The sequence below is a fragment of the Coffea eugenioides genome, chromosome 6 (assembly GCF_003713205.1).
Source record: "Coffea eugenioides isolate CCC68of chromosome 6, Ceug_1.0, whole genome shotgun sequence".
Lineage (NCBI taxonomy): Eukaryota > Viridiplantae > Streptophyta > Magnoliopsida > Gentianales > Rubiaceae > Coffea > Coffea eugenioides.
Genome location: NC_040040.1, coordinates 4,365,560 through 4,382,905, shown reverse-complemented (window position 1 = coordinate 4,382,905; position 17,346 = coordinate 4,365,560). Strand labels below are relative to the sequence as shown.

Genomic DNA, 17,346 nt, shown 5'->3' with positions numbered 1-17,346 from the left:
TTGGAGGAGTAAATATCGCCATGGATGTTTGGTGAGTAAAACTTAAATGACATTAATTGCTAGGGGAAAGTTGTTCAACCAGAATCCTTAAACAGATCAATCTACTAGTATTTTCTTTTACCTGGGCTTTAACTGTAGATATTTACGATTTAAGACAATCTTGACCGAATTTACAATGTGGCTGTTTCATCTAAGTCACTTTTCTCAACCTCTCGCAAGTTCTTTGCATTTACAACTTCAAATCGGTGCTACAACGACCAAGAATTTACTTGACTCTTAATTTTGACGTGACATGCATGCATGCATGGCTTCGTAATTAATATCCATCCATTTACCACAGTTGGATATTGGATATTTATGCAGTTGCACATGTAACATGTTAGTATATTCAAAGGCCCATAGCAAAGAGTTCATCAATTTGACGATCACCTGCCTCGATTCTTGCTAAGAAATTGTTCAGCCCCATCCTCAAACTTCCATGCTCAGATCTCTTACCTTTTCACTTATACAGTTCGTCGCAGAAAGTTGTGGAGCTTTCTGACACGCACATGATGTGCTGCCGTTGTACTACAGATTAGGGTCCTCAAGAATTAGTTAGCTCTCGTAATAAAAGGTCAATGCAGTTCCTGGAACGAAGGACAATCCCTCGCCCCTGTACCTACGCTCTTCGCTGGAAAAAGGCAGAATGTAATTGTGGAAATCAAGTGTACAATTTATGTGGTTGCTCCCCAGTTGTTTGCTGAGATTAAATGTCCTTCTCTTAGCATATACTCCACTGCATAAAAGTCTATGGTCGAAGCTGGCAAGAGCACCATTCTTAGATCGGGGTGGATGGTGGGTAGAGAGTCGGAATAATGCTATCGACAACGGTAATAAATGACGACAGTAATGGGCAGTTACCTTAATGAGCTTAGTAACAAAATGCAGGAGCTAGATCTATAAGATTAATGTTATCTCACCATGTTATGTTTTTGACTTAGAAATTTTTTTAAAAAAAAACTTGGTTCTTCATTAGTTTTATTGATTTGGAGTTATTTCATTTCTTTTGCAATTAAAGACAAATTTTTTTTTTATAAAAAAAAATTGCTTTAACTTTTTAGAGGGATGCATCGGATTCCAAATGACATATAAAAATGTACAGGTCGAAATTGCAGAAATAAACGCTTTTCATGCTTGATGTAGTGAATAAAGAGAGGCAAGGAGTTGGTACATAATTAATGTCCTTATATACGAGGATATCGGATGGACCCTAGAAGTTATTTCCACAATGTTGTCTTCACGAAGATCATTTTTTTATATAAAAAAATAACAATCATTTCATTAAATATGAATCCTATGCATATATAAAAAAGCAGTTTGCATCTGACTCTTGGGAATTTTTCATCTGTCTTGTGGAGGGGTATTTAAGGGAGTGAAAAAATGACATGGTAGATTTTGTGCAAAGAGTACAAGCCAGTTGATATGTTGTAGTAATAGTGTGTTCTCTATATTGCCCTTTTGGCTTAGTTCGTGACAGGTGGTTGGGAAATGAGCATTATTCTCTGTAGAGGTATTTTGGTCGGAGGCAAGTAGGGAGAAAATGGTGAAGCCTAACATATAGTAACATGGTAATACTTTTGCCAATGTTGGTTGCCTATAATGCCCTCTTAAGTGGGCACATAGCTTTTAAGTAATGAACTTAATGGCTTAAATTTGACATAAGAATTTGACATAAGAATGATAAAGCTTTGTTGGAGAAAACTTTAATGGAGGGTACTTGGATTTTCCACTTGTGTAGTATAATCGCAACAAGTGAAGCATTATTTGCAATACTTTTAAGCTACTATGACCAATGAATAGTTGGATGATTTATTTGAGATATTTGCTGTAATATTTTTTGTGATGTGATATGTGTGATGTAAAAAGGTAATTGAGAAGATAAAAAGGTGATTGAAATTTGTGAAGTAAATTATTTTATCTGAAATCAAGTCAGTCCAAACAAACCCATTGTTAACTCTCTCTATGTATAGGATTCTTTGCGCAATGGTGTGCCATTTTGTGTAGATATCTCTGCTTATTGTGCTAATTTTATTAATTTAAATGCTTTGTTTAGCCTACTTGACAAAGGTGTTGCTTTCAGTACTTTATTTACCATCATTGTTTTGCAGTTGCTCTTATTTATTGGAATTGAGTTGTTGTTGGTTAAAACTGGTGTAAACTATTGGGGCATCCTATGTTTGGCACCATTTTGACAGTAGATGCAAAATTGACCTTATTTGCACTGATATTTAGGATGGCTGGATATAACGATAAATTTATTGCTAAAAAACAACTTGGCAATGAAGGATCAAAGCAGCGATATGGTTCGTTATCCATCGAGCAAAAAGAAAAAATTCGTAAAAAACAACTGCAAGATTTTGAGAGACGTAAAGCAGTTGGGAAATTTGTTGGACCTCCATTTCAACCCACGAGGGGGAAATTTGCTGGTTCTTTTGCTGCATCTACACTTATCTCATTGTAATGAGCTTATTATACCAAGCTCATTCTTCTGCTTTCATGGCTAAAAATTACAATTCCTTTCACACAATCATAATTTTTTTACAATTCCTTTCATATTTTGTGATGCATTACAACTGATACAACTACCCTTATAACCCACCAGCATCTACAAGTTAATACACAAAAAACCAATTCACAAGTCAAAACACCCGCACTTTGCTCGGGCGGACCCCCAAAATAATCTAAATTAATGGTAGATATTACATCAACTACATAAACATATGGAAACAAATTTGAAGAACAATTACTTGATTTTTCTATCGTTGAACCCAATATAATAACGAGGTTAAAAACTTTGAAATTTCTATCACAGCTTTGCAATTCTCGTATTAATATGCGATTCCAAAATATGTTAATTACTGTTATACGTCGTACTTTATATATTAGTCCAAGTCTTCAAGAATTCAGTGGAAGACTTTCAATCTGAATTTCCATATTTTGGGTTAATTAATTAAGCAATGCAGTTAAAAAGCGACAAGGTTAAATTCTTAAGAAATCAAATTTTTAAGAGTTGATTTGTCATTTTTTAAGGATAATTTACAAAGTACACCAAGTTATGTGGAGGCGTCAATCAAAGCCTTGCAAAACGTGAGCAAACACTTCCACAGACTAGAGAGATAGTGGGGAATGGGAAAATTGTTTGAAAATTTACCCTGTATTTAGCTTTTCCTTGAGGAAAAAATAAAATTGATTTGAAGCTAGATCTGCAAAACAAATTTGTTATTGGTTTTTTTTTTTTTGGGGGTTAATTTTGTTGGTTTCCTTCTCCGAGACTAAACAATTCACGATAGAAAAGATGATGTTTGCGATGGAAAGATTAACCGGAGAAGCGAAGCCCCAGTTAATCAGGCCTTGGACCCATGGACCTAACTTCGGTGCTTAAGATCAGCCCATGTACTTATTCAAGTCTTCCATCCAACGGGCAGCCCAAAAGAGGGCACATGCCCCATATACAAACCGGAAGGGCGTCATTGTAAATAAAACCATTATAATATTCCGACAGACCATAAACCGTCGGATCCAAATGACCACGAAGAAACCAACGGCGGGATCAAAGGGCAACAGAGAGAGAGAGCGGCCCTGGAAAATTCAAATCCCACTGCTAAATTCTCTATCCCGCTCTCATTTCAGATTTCACTCAAACCTTTGACACTGAACCGGCACCGTAGATAGAATCCAGATACAGAAAACAGAGATCTGGGTAACTAGTAAGAAGATTTCGGTTCTATTCCAAATACTCTTTCTCATAGCCGCTAGAAAACAATGTCGAGTCGGCATGAGAAAGAAAAAGGTGTTAATGTTCAGGTCCTTCTTCGTTGCAGGTACTCCAAAGTGACACTACTGAATTGCTAAATAGGCGCTTTCAATTTTTATTTGCCTTCTTAAAGGTGCTTGCGTTAGTGATGTAGTAGTGTGGTTAAGGGTTTATTTTTCATTGGTATTGTTTATGGAAAAAAAGTTCAAATTTTGAACATCTGAATGCAAGTTTGCTACTTGGCAGGCCGTTTAGTGAGGACGAATTGAGGAACAATGCACCCCAGGTTGTGACCTGCCACGATTATCAGAGAGAGGTTTCAGTGTCGCAGAGTATTGCTGGGAAGCATTTTGATAGGGTTTTTACTTTTGACAAGGTAATTTTGCTCCCCCCCCCCTCCCCCAACACCCAAGTTACGCGTTTTCTATCTAGTTTGTTCTGGCCTGCATCTCCACTTCCATCGCTTCAAGCTTCGAGATTTGAGCATTCGATAATTAGGGCTTAGATTAGGAATCAAAATTTTGACTGATTTCATGCCTTTTCTTTGATGGTGAGAGAAAAATGGAGGAAAGGTTTTATGTAATTGTTCCAGTATCTTTGTTCTCGGAGATTGGCATCAGGATAGGAATTGTAATTGCCATCATTAAGGGACTCTGAACTTCGAAGACTCTTTAGAACTTGTAACCTTTTAAAATTTACAGATTCAAAGTTGAAGATCCCGTTTCTTTTCGTTTTTGATTTTTGGGAAAACAAACTCAGGTTTTTGGTCCATCAGCTCAGCAGAAAGATCTTTATGACCAAGCAGTTGTCCCAATTGTCAATGAAGTTCTGGAGGGTTTTAACTGTACCATATTTGCTTATGGGCAAACTGGGACTGGTAAAACTTACACCATGGAAGGTGAATGTAAGAGGTCCAAGGTATTTTGTCGTGGAGTTTATAAAGCATCTACTTGCGTTTTGCTTTTGATTTGGATTTTCTTGGTTCTCTTAATTCTCATGTACTTTATAACTCTGAATCACTAGAGTGGCCCTAATGGTGAATTGCCTCCGGAGGCTGGTGTAATACCGAGGGCTGTAAAGCAAATATTTGATACACTGGAGTCACAGAATGCAGAATACAGCGTTAAAGTAACATTCCTGGAGCTGTATAATGAGGAAATTACTGATCTGCTAGCCCCTGATGATTTGTCTAAAGTTGCTTTGGAGGACAAGCAGAAAAAGCAATTGCCACTCATGGAAGATGGGAAAGGAGGAGTTCTTGTGCGAGGACTTGAAGAGGAAATTGTGACTAGTGCCAGTGAGATTTTTACTTTACTTGAGAGGGGGTCTGCAAAACGTCGTACCGCAGAAACCTTATTAAACAAACAATCTAGGTTGTAACTCTTCTACAGTTATGGCATTTAATAACAATTTTCACTTCTTTTTTCAATTTTTATATTAATTTTGTTTTGTACAGTCGGTCGCATTCTCTCTTTTCCATAACGATACACATCAAGGAAGCAACCCCTGAAGGTGAAGAACTCATAAAATGTGGAAAGCTTAACTTAGTTGATTTAGCTGGTTCCGAAAACATTTCAAGGTCTGGTGCCAGGGAGGTAATTGCTTGTTCGCTTTCTAAATTTTCAACAGCACTGTTGTAGTATGTTGCATGGTTATATATTTTGAGCTAGTGAACATAGTCTGTAAAACTTGAAAATTATGCTTTGCTTGAAATTTCTTGTTTCAATGTCCTTAGGGTCGTGCAAGAGAAGCTGGAGAAATAAATAAAAGTCTACTTACACTGGGACGAGTAATCAATGCTCTTGTGGAGCATCTAGGGCATATTCCCTACAGGTTCGGTGGATGGTTATATGTTAATTATGTTGTTTGTATATTGTTCTTGTTCCTTAGGTTCTAATATACAATTTTTATTCTTGGTTCAGGGACAGCAAGCTTACACGTTTACTTCGTGACTCATTGGGAGGAAGAACTAAAACGTGCATCATTGCCACAGTCTCACCTGCTGTACATTGTCTTGAAGAGACCTTAAGCACACTGGACTATGCCCACAGGGCAAAGAACATAAAGAATAAGCCTGAGGTATGTTCTTTTACCTATGAACTGATCTCGTGTGAATCCATGTTAGCAATAATTTCACCACTTTCTCTCTGTCTATCTGTTTGTTGAACAAAGAATACAGGCTTGCAAGTTGTATGATTTCGCTGTTAACTTTCCTTTGTTATCTGTTGTATTAAATGTATCTTCACCTTCACAGAAATTTATTATTTTTAGGTTGATGAATGAAATTCTTAGTTGGATGACTTTCTTTTTGTTGATTGGTTTATTCCATTCCTGTGGCAAAGCTGATATGCTATCTTCTTGGTTTTTTAGTGTCGGTTCTGGAGATGTTTCCTGACTGGTAGTTTGTTTCTGAGGCAGTACATGGTCTCCTCTATATAGATGAACTAGTTTTCTATTTTGTAGTTAAGATAAGATACATGCAAGTGCCTGCATGTATTCTGTTGTCTGGGCATTGTGCATGTGTATATAATTTTACTTTGCACCAATGTTTATTAGAATGTTTATGCCTCAAGGACACTGTTTGGGTAGCTTCAGTTTGCCTACCCAATTATTTTGTCAACTATGATGATATACTTGTGATTAACTCTTGAGCGAAACCCTTCTTAAATGTCAATATTTTGTTTCCTTGCAGGTTAATCAGAAAATGATGAAATCCACCCTCATTAAGGACCTTTATGGTGAAATTGACCGGCTTAAAGCAGGTAAATGGAAAACGTTGTGCTTTTTTGTGGTTAGATTATTTCCGAAGTGTTTTCTTGCATTCATGAAAGCTAGGTTAAGTTTCTTGACTTCTGCAGAGGTTCATGCTGCACGTGAGAAAAATGGAGTTTACATACCGAAAGAGCGTTATTATCAGGAAGAGAGTGAGAGGAAGGTACTATATTGGGTTTATCTTTAATTTTCAAACTTAGTGTAGATTCGTTTTCTACTTTTATCAGGTACGATATGCTAGCATTTTATTGTACGATAAGTTGTTGTGGTCTATTTTAAGTTAGCCTTTGTTTTCTACGTTTTGTATTTCTAATTTTTGGTCTATAGAGTACAAGTTGGGTCACGGCTAGGTCTAGGATCAAGATATCATTTTTTGTCTTGTACATTTTTTGTTTCGTTTCCTCCTTGCTTGCTTTAATGCATTTGGATCAACTTGCTGATCGCTTTCATAATCTCTTTTAATTGCATAGGCAATGGCAGATCAAATTGAACAAATGGGAATAACAATAGAAAACCATCAGAAGGCAAGCTTCATTTTGAATAGCTATTGTATTACTGTTTCACTCCAGGTGGCTACTGTAGCATCATGATCCCAATTCTTTGTTGTCAATGAACAGCAACTTGAGGAATTGCAAGCTAGATACGATGCTCAAGTTCAAGAGTGCTTAGACTTGAGGACGAAGCTAGAGAGTACCCAGGTTACTCTTTGTTTACAAATATTGTGTGCTGTTTCTAGATGTTGAAGTACTAATTGAGTTGTTTTGCAGAAAGATTTGTACAGAACCACCAAATTGTTGGCTATTACAGAAGAAGAGTTGCGAAGATCCCAATATACTCTTGAGGAACGAGACTATTATATATCTGAACAGAAGAAAGCGGGTAGGTTCATGGATGATTGTATTTCAAATGGTGCTTTAATTCTCTCTCTCTGAACCATGTCTGGAAATTTCAACAGAAAATGCACTGGCTCATCAAGCATGTGTCTTGCGGGCTAATTTGGAGAAAGCTCTTCAGGATAATGCTTCATTATTAGCAAAAATTGGTATGTAGCCTCCTTATGGCTAGTGTTTTATGAGCCTTTACACTGGATACCTCATATACCACTCATCTTCAAATGAAATGATTGCTATAGCTAGAGAGGACAAATTGATTGCTGACAACCGGTTCGCTGTGAACAACTTTCAATCTGAGCTTGCACAGCAAGTTAGTTCCCTCTGTAGAATGGTAACTGGATCAATTTCCCAGCAAAATGACCACATAGAGTGTGTTGATAAACTCTGTCATTCTTTTCTTGAGTCACATGAAAAGGTACTTTTAGATTTCAACTTGCAAGAACTCTTAATGTTCATTTGGCTTTCAATTCTTTGCTTTGTTTCTTTTGTGTCCAATGATTTAAAATATTTGCTTGTAGGCTATGGCAGATATTAAGAAAAAGTTAAGTGCCTCAAAGGCTTCGTTTATCTCCCACTTTGAGGCTATGCAAAATGTTGTTCGACTGCATGGAGCTACATCGAATGCTGCTTTAGAGGAAATATCAGCTTTGGCTGCTTCTGATGCAGATTCTACTGAAGAAGTAAGAAGTGCACATTATTTGATCTACTAAGATTTATATTTAGCTGGATTGGCTAATTGTTCTTATTCACAAATTTTTTGGACCTGTGGATATAGTTCTTAGCTGCAGATTCTGTTGAAGCAAAGTCAGTTTTTGACAAGCTTCAGGATACACTATCTATACACCAAGGGGAAATGGCACATTTTGCGAGGGAACTTCGCCAGGTTTGCATCTTAGCTTAAGGAGGGCATACATTTACCTTTTGTTTGGTAGTCCTCTATTGTTTTCAACTTGATGTTTCTACTTTGCCGATTGAATTGCATACATTTGGTTCGCGCCTGAGTGCACTTTTATTATGGCTCTTTTAGTTTCATGTTATAGTTGACCTATTCTAACCCACAGAGGTTTAATGCTGGTGTTGAGCATTTGACAAGTACGTCGGATGGCATACATGGCTTCCTTGAAAAACTCATGGAAGAATCTAAAAGGCTTGAAAGACATGCATCTCAGATTGATGAAGTTCAGACAAACAGTATTGCTGAATTTCAGAAGGCTTATGAGGTACATTGTAAAACCTAAAAACTGAAACTGGGATTGTGAATTGAGATGCTTATATTTTTGGTCTGATTGTAGGAACAATCCAGGTCTAATGCAGAGCAGCTCATTGCTGATATGACAACACTGGTTTCCACACACATACAGCGTCAAAAAGAGCTGGTTTGTTGTGATTTTTTCGTTTTGGTGCCTGTAGGCTTTCATCTTTGTATTTGGATTGATGGATAAACTCAACAGGTAGATGCAAGACTTGTCAATCTTAGGGAGACAGTTACTGGAAATAAAACATTTTTGGATGGGCACATTTCTTTGGTGGATGGTATTACTACAGAAACAAAAAGAAAGTGGCAGGATTATTTCATGCAGGCTGAGAATGATATAAAAGATAGTGCTGACTTTTCTGCAGCTAAACATTGTCGGATGGAGTTACTTTTTCAGGAGAGGTATGAAATGTTGATGGCTATGTTCTTGGACTGTAATTTTTCTTTCTACATGGGAAATACAATCTTTGTTTTTCCTATCTGGATAAAGTGTTGCTTTAAAATTTATATTTATGCTCTTGTGGTGCTCTTTTACCACTTTATTTGTACTTTCTTTAGTCTTGCTTTTCTTTTGAATCTAGTGTATCGACTACTCAAGCAGCAATCAAGAGGTGGGAGAAAGCACAGGAATCCGTTACTGAGATGAGCAGTCAACATGTCACTAAAATGGCTTCACTTGTTAGGTCAGTGCTAAACTTTGGCGACTATCTTCATTTGTGAAAGGAACAGTAATTAAGGCTTCTAAAATAATGGAAGAAATAGGAAAGTTAAATGTTGGTTAATAAGGAAGGAAAGGCATTGTTTTGCTTAAGTATGTTAGTTCTTTTCCTCCCTTAGACAGAGCTTTTGTGTTGCCCTTAGCATCTGTGCTTTGAATTGTCTCCTTCAAACAGCAAAAAAAAAAAAGTCACTAGTTGACAGTCAGATCCAATTAATCTTAACCAGAAGCTGGTTTTAAAGATCAAATCTTGCAAATGTTATTTTGGATCCTGTTTTGGTAATTTGGAGTTGGACAGAAATTAGAGAGGGCCCAGGTTTTGGCGGGGGGGGGGGGTTGTTACTGTTAAATGAATGCATCCTGGACTGTGCAATTTCATGCAACTGATTTGCTTTTTCCTGGATGTGGTAGTCTTTAGTTACTTGAAATGTGCAGAACATTTAGAGGCAGATATTAAATAGGTTTGCTATTGATTGCTTGAAAGATGATTAATAATGGCACTGTATCAAATAGATTTTAAAACTTTTTTTACAGGAATCTCTGTGACGGTAATGAGCAACATTTGTCTGAGATAGACTCTGCAAGAATTGCAGCTGAAGTGGATGTAGTCAGATCCAATGAAGACACAATCCAATGCTTTAATGGTAATACTCGCAAACTATTACTGCTTCCAATACCAGATTTAAACCTGTGATTTAGATTGTCATTTAACTGATAAATGTCTGTAAACGCAGAAGAGTCTGTATAGCATGTCATTTGTTTTAAAAAGATACAAGTCTGTGTCATTTCTGTGCCATTTACATATTTTTAGTTAGTGTTGGATATCCACAAATCTTGGCTGACCTAATTTGTTAATATTCCCTGTCAGTTTGTTTTCATGCCAATAACATGAGGGGGAGTTTCTGATGAGCTGTCCTTCATTCTGGCCATTTTTCTGATCTTTTGTGGACCTTCAAACAAAGGAATTTAATGTGGTTATTGTGAGGTACTAGGATGCTTGCACTAAGCACTTAAATCTTTAAAAGTCACCACAGAATACTGAGATCTACAATCAGAATTGCAATTTGCTAAAGAAAGGAGAGAATTTTAGTGACCAAGCCAAAGTATAGCATTTTGTTGATCTTTTATTAGTGCTTATGCCTGTGTTGTATGGCATGACTCATGATAGATTCAAAACAAGCCTAGTTTCAGCCTTACTGACACTGTGTTATATATGACTCCACTCATTTATCGCAAAATAGCCATGCAGATTACAATTTGTATGTGCAAAACCAGCAATGCAAGGGCAGATCACTGGTAGAACAGAGATTTTATTCTTTGCATTTCTGAAAGTAATCTGTCTGGTATAGGAGGACGTTATTTATTACTTTTTGTGCATGTATATGTACCTTAACGGGTTGTTCGTGCGATTTTAATGAATCTTAAGAATTATGTTGATGCTTGGTGATTGCTCTTTTGCTGAAAATTCAGGCATGTCAGAGCAAGAGAGGAGGTCTGTATCTGAAATTCTGACAGCTTCAAGAGCTCATTCTGAGACGCTTGAGAAACTTCAGAATGATCATAATATGCAGTCTGCCGTAATAGGACAAAAGGCTAATGAAGCCTTCAATGAGCAGCATATGGTATGATGATTTACAACTTGTCTATCGATATCTTAATTAGTCCACTTGTCTATAGATGTTCAATAGGCTTCACTCTTCACTACAGTGAGAACTGTACGCTTTGCCTGAATTTATTTCTTCATAACTTTTAATTGTGAAGTAAGCCATCAGTTTCTGGCTTGATGCTGGATGCAGACATTATTCTTTTGCCTTTTGGGCTTCAAAAATTAGGCAGTCAGATAGTGAGAGAGTAGTGACGAGACCAAAGCCGACAACCTTTGTTACTTCCCTAGCCGTTTGTAAAAGTTTCCTTGTTTGGCTAAGGGGTAGGACTTTTCTAAGATTGATTCTCCACTATACTGATATAATTGGACGAGTATTTTCTCAAGTAGCATAAGGTACTACACTTTGAGGTTTCACAGTTCCCCTTTGTGTTTATATAAAATTAAGTCAAGCAGTCAAGGAACGAGATTTGGTAATCTTAAGCTCATAACTAGTAAATGAAGCATGGCGTTCTTCACTGTTTTCATTTTGAATTTTGCTTAGAGGAAAATGCTATAATTCAGTAACGTGGTTTTTTGTTTAATGTGGCGGGTTAATAATCGTGTCAGGATTATGAACCAACGGGCACAACACCAACGCGGTCAGAGCCAGATGTTCCTAGCAAGAGTAGTATTGAAGCACTTCGGGCCATGCCGATGGATACCCTTCTGGAGGAATTTCGGGAAAACCATTCATATGAATCTTTTCGAAGAAAAGAAGCAAAGCCGTCTCTTATTCCACGCTCCCCTCTGTCACAGATCAATTAACAGCTTCATGGTTTCTGGCTTGGACATGTTTTTATATTTTGTTTTGTATCTGTATGTTTCATGTATACCTTTACTATCATCTGCAATTGATACATGCAGAACAGAAATTGGTCTTAGGATTTGTATTATTATAGGCTCATCAATTATAAATAATCCCTGCTTGGGATTAAGGTCAAAGTTCTAAATTGCGGGGAGGCTCAACATACATTTAGAGTACTTACGTTTGTTTGTTACGCATCTTGTTTCAGTCAGAGTTTCGGCAAAGTCAACTATTTCCTTTTCGGGTCGGGCCACCAAAAAACCTGTCTTCTAATTTGCCATGTACTTATATCTAACAAATATTGGCTATTGGCCACCATTATAGTTTTAAGATTTGGTGGAGTTTAAATCTTGTTTTTCATCATTTAACCAACTCTTTTATTTGTGGGGTGAGAGGTCAAGAGTTCAAATTTTGCTTTTCTATCAATGTGGTTCTAGATGAGGATTGTTCTAAATTCACATGGCTAGGTGATGCACCCGTATGATCTGATGGCGGTTCAATTTTCGTCAGTCCTCCTAGTCAATTGGACCACCTCATAAAAATTGCCATGTACTCTTTGTATCAAGTTCAAGTACTTTTCATAAATATGATTTTAACCTCTAAAGCTTTTGTTAAATTTTTGAAATTCTATTTTGACTACGGAACTTTTGATAAACCTGCAAAACATTTAGTTTTTAGAAAAGAAAACTAAAAAAGACACAAAACAAAAACTAAAAAGGGTTGATTTTATAAAAGAGGGTATTAAGAATGCTTGGGGCGTGATTTTCCTATTTTGTTATTCAAGACAAAGCAGAAAAAAGATTTCAATAAAATCCTCCTAATAATAAGAAGGCTTGGGGGTTGATTAAGGTCAATTCAAAAGTGGCTTCGCCAGGAGTTCATAACTAGGGATGTACGCGAGTCGAACTACTCGCGAGTAGCTCGGTCAATGGCTTGGCCTGAACTCGGTCAAATCGAGTTCGAGCCGAGTCTCGAGCTACTTAATTGGTCTTCGAGTCGAGTTTCGAGCCAATAATTTGAGGCTTGAGGCTTGTCGAGCTACTCGTCGAGTCAGGGTGTATTTAAATAATATATATAATTTAAATAATATATATGTATTATAATTATAAAATGACCGTTATGAGTATAATTTATACTGAATTTACAATATACTCTTCTTTATAATAAAATTTCATAATGGCAAAAAAGTAATACAGTAACATAATTGTAAAAAGACCTAAAAAGAAAAAATGTCTAAAAAAAGGGAAGAAAATAAGGTTTAGAAGCTTTTTCGAGTCGAGTCAAAAAGCTTGATTAGAATCGACTTGATAAGGTTTGACTAAAAGTCGAGCCTTATCGAGTCAAGTTTCGAGTTTAAAGGGAGTTCTTCGAGTCGAATCTCGAGTTACGATTTCTTGGACTCGATCGAGCTCGAGCTCCTAGATACGTATGAGTCGAGTCGAGTTCGAGTTCGAGTATGAGTCGAGTCGAGTATAGCTTGTATGGTTATGAAAATCTTACATTGTAATGGTTACAACACTCGTTTCTTTAAAGTCAGGCTCTTAGTCTTAGTTAATCGACTCCTAGGAACGAATGTTCAAATTTAAACACCAGTACCTTCTGCCCTCTCCTAAGTTTGGAAGAGTTGGCTTACTTTCAGCAGGTCCTGGCAGTCCTGCTACTGCAACAGTTGAATCCTTGGACCATCCCAATGATGATGATCCAGAAGCTTTCCCAACTCAGGATCACGCCATTTTAGAAACATCTAACTCTCAATCATTGGACCCAAGTTTTTATCTTTTGACACTTCCCAAATGTAAAAACGCACCCCAGATCAAACAAGTTCACAGCCAAGTAACTGTGAACGGACTGCTTAAAAATCTTGTCATTGCTAATAAACTTCTTTACATGTACACAGCGCACAGGGCTGTAACTGAAGCTCATGGTTTGTTTTGTGGAATTAAGGAGAAAAATTCAATGTCTTGGAGCGTTATGGTTGGTGGGTTCGCAAAAAATGGGGACTGTGTAGATTGTTTTAGGACTTTTAGGGAGTATATAAGGTCAGGGGATCATCCCGATAACTATACATTGCCCTTGGTGATAAGGGTTTGTAGAGATACAACCGACCTCCAAATGGGTAGATTGATTCATCAAATTGTACATAAATTTGGATTGCATTCTGATCCTTTTGTTGCTGCAGCCCTTGTGGACATGTATGCGAAATGTAAGGTTATCGATGATGCCAAGACGATGTTTGATACAATGCCTGAAAGGGACCTCGTCACTTGGACGGTCATGATTGGGGCGCAAACTGAATGTGGAAGCGCAAACGAGGCCCTTTTGTTGTTTGATAGGATGCAAGAAGAAGGTATTGTCCCGGATAGCGTTGCTATGGTAAATGTTGTTAATGCTTGTGCCAAATTAGGGGCTATGCACAAGGCTAGGCTTGTCCATGATTATATTTCTAGGAAGAAATTTTGGTTGACTGTGGTTCTAGGAACTGCGATGATTGATATGTATGCCAAGTGTGGGTGTGTGGAATCTGCTAGAGAGATATTTGATAGAATGGGAATAAAAAATGTAGTAACTTGGACTGCAATGATTGCGGCTTATGGATATCATGGGCGTGGTAGAGAAGCTCTTGACTTGTTCTCTATGATGTTAATGACTGGGATGGTGCCTAATAGTATCACTTTTGTCTCAATATTGTATGCTTGTAGTCATTCAGGGATGGTTGAAGATGGGCTTAAGCTCTTCTCCCTTATGCAAGAAGGGTATGGTGTTAGACCAAATGTGAAACATTTTACTTGTGTGGTTGACCTCTTGGGCCGCGCTGGGAGACTTGATGAAGCCTCGAGCTTAATCAAGAATATGGCCATTGAAAAGGATGAGGGACTGTGGGGAGCTTTACTAGGGGCATGTCGAATTTATGGTCATGTTGAACTTGCAGAAGAGACAGCAAGATCTCTTCTTGAATTGCAGCCTGAAAATGCTGGGCATTATGTATTGCTTGCTAATATTTATGCCAGAGCAGGGAAGTGGAAAGATGTTGCCAGGATTCGGGAACTAATGACCCATCAGAGATTGAAAAAAGTTCCTGGTTGGACATGCATTGAAGTGGATAACAAAATCCATCAATTTACCATTGGAGACCATTCTCATCCTCAGTCGAAGGAGATATATGAGAAGCTAAAATGTTTGTGCAATAAATTAGAGCTGGCTGGCTATGTTCCTGACACGAATTATGTGTTGCATGATGTTGATGAGGAATGTAAGCGAGGAATCTTATACACACACAGCGAAAAGTTGGCTATCACATTTGGTCTCTCTGCGACTCCTGAGGGAAGCCCTATTAGAATTACAAAGAACCTAAGGGTTTGTGGTGATTGTCACACATTTATTAAATATGTTTCATTAGTGGCAAATAGGTTAGTTATTGTGCGAGATGCAAATAGATTTCATCATTTTAAGGATGGTGCTTGTTCTTGTGGAGATTACTGGTGATTGCTGTTTCCACGTTGGTGGGATGACTCCTCCCTCACCCTACCTAGAATACATTGTTTGTGACTATGTGGATGCAAAAATGGCGTCTGTTGTGAAAATTTGAAATTTGAGGGTTGTATACAGACTCGTGGGACACTCTATGCAGAGCTTCTGCAACTGCTGTTGATGTGCACTTCTGCCACTGTGAATGCTAGCTTGGTTGCCTTCACTATCTTGTGGTCCTTGACGCCGGGCCTCTAGTTGATTTTAAGTGATAAATATATTGTGTACATAGTTAGAGCTATACTAGCTCCTTGTTTTGACGTCTTCGTTGTCTTCCAAATGCCTAAAAGCCCCATGTGATCACATCATTCTGCTATACTGCACATGAGTGTTCCACTAACAGAACAAACGAGGATATCTCCACATATCTGCATGATGTTGGCAAGGAACTCGAACGAGGAATCTTATACATACACTCACAGTGAAAAGTTGACATTGCATTTGGGCGCTCCTGATGGAACCATATTAGGATTACTAAGTATTTTAGGGTCTGTGGTGATTGTCACACATTTATTAAGGAAGGTACTTGTTCTTGTGGAGATTGCAGGTTAATGCTGTTTCCACCCTGGTGAGGTGAGTTTTCTCCCATCTGTGTATCTTACCCTCATCCATAGTGCTACAACTAAAAAAATCCATTATTAGAATGCCATTCTTTGTGATTATATTGCACGAGAAATGGTATTTGGAACAGAAAATTTGGACAGCTTGTACAGATCTAATGGCCTATTGGAATTGGCAGTCCATGTACAGCTTCTGCCACTGCCGTTAATGCGCAGTTTTGCTACCATGGATGCTAGCTTGTTTGACTTTCTCTATCTTGTGGTCCTTAACTGGCAGGCCTGCTAATTGATTTTGAACTGTTGAGCCCATATGCGTCTCAACTTCAGGATGGATCAGTTTGGCTCCATACTTTCTTAATTGTCTTCCAAAAAACACAAGTTAAAAGCACCATGTGCTGATATCATTGTCCTACTCCGCTCTCTACATGTTTCTTCAACCAACAGAACACTCAGTCAGCATATCTCTTCATACCTGCTCTGGGCTTAAGCTGTACTATCTTCCAGGTACGCAATGTTAATTTTTACTGCTGAAAGATATTTGCAAGAGTCTAGTATCAGAAGCCTGGTTAGGCCTTGCTCATTTACACTAATTTCTTACCATTGTTGACCTAACATTCACTATCCTTCATAGGTCTGTGTCTTTGGAATCCACAAGGAATTACTACTAGTGATTGAAGTGATATGTACAGAAGCTTGGGCATGTTATTACACCCCCAAATAAGCAAAGTTGTAAAAGTCCATACTTTTTAATTGCTGAATGGACTTAGTGCATGTATATGTGTGCACCGGTAACTCTTAAGCATTGGCTATGCTGCATTTGCAAATGTAGTACAAGTCACTGGTCTAGTCTCGATTCTTGAAGCAAGAAACATTTCAACATTGAACTGATGATATTACTTAAATATAGCAATTGGCTACGCTGCACTTTGACTTAGTGGGCTGCATAATGCAACCTACCCTAACTTTTCCTGTACAGTTAATGCAGTCGCATTTTCCCTGAACTTCCCGATACATGAAAGACTCTGACGTCAAGAGCCCGCATTCATTCTTTGGCTCCGCCCCAGAGTACCAATTTGTATTCCGAACATTAGGCTTTACATATCTTGTAAGTAGTGGGAATTCATATGTCCCGTCATATGCCCCCTCACATTTTGAAAATTACACATACCTCCCCTAAAACATAGGTTTGGATTTCACCTTGATGATGTAAGACTAAAAATGTATATGAATGCCCAAAATTGCCCTCATTTAAATTTCCTTAGTATGAATAATCATAAAAAATTTTTAAAAGGCAAAACAGCAACAAAAGTGCAAGTTTGGGGTAATAATTTTAGTACAGTCTATCAAATTATACTTTATCGTAATCTAGTAGCTTTTTTT

The 17,346-nt window shown here is 37.7% G+C and overlaps 2 protein-coding genes across 2 annotated transcripts; both read left to right on the top strand.

Moving 5' to 3' along the window:
* Positions 1–3,644: 3,644 nt before the first annotated feature.
* On the top strand, positions 3,645–12,151 carry LOC113775007 (kinesin-like protein KIN-5C). The gene is made up of 23 exons (XM_027319711.1): positions 3,645–3,860; positions 4,040–4,169; positions 4,553–4,711; positions 4,817–5,166; positions 5,250–5,388; positions 5,529–5,626; positions 5,716–5,872; positions 6,486–6,555; positions 6,652–6,728; positions 7,036–7,089; positions 7,183–7,263; positions 7,333–7,444; positions 7,521–7,607; positions 7,698–7,873; positions 7,977–8,138; positions 8,234–8,341; positions 8,520–8,678; positions 8,751–8,834; positions 8,910–9,115; positions 9,295–9,396; positions 9,966–10,075; positions 10,902–11,053; positions 11,644–12,151. Exons 1-23 carry the CDS (start codon positions 3,802–3,804, stop codon positions 11,839–11,841), a joined length of 3,030 nt encoding a protein of 1,009 aa, XP_027175512.1. The 5' UTR covers positions 3,645–3,801; the 3' UTR covers positions 11,842–12,151.
* A 1,302-nt stretch (positions 12,152–13,453) lies between these two features.
* Positions 13,454–16,841, top strand: LOC113773049 (pentatricopeptide repeat-containing protein At2g33760-like). The gene is made up of 3 exons (XM_027317569.1): positions 13,454–15,979; positions 16,244–16,470; positions 16,598–16,841. Exon 1 carries the CDS (start codon positions 13,454–13,456, stop codon positions 15,362–15,364), a length of 1,911 nt encoding a protein of 636 aa, XP_027173370.1. The 3' UTR covers positions 15,365–15,979; positions 16,244–16,470; positions 16,598–16,841.
* Positions 16,842–17,346: the final 505 nt, after the last annotated feature.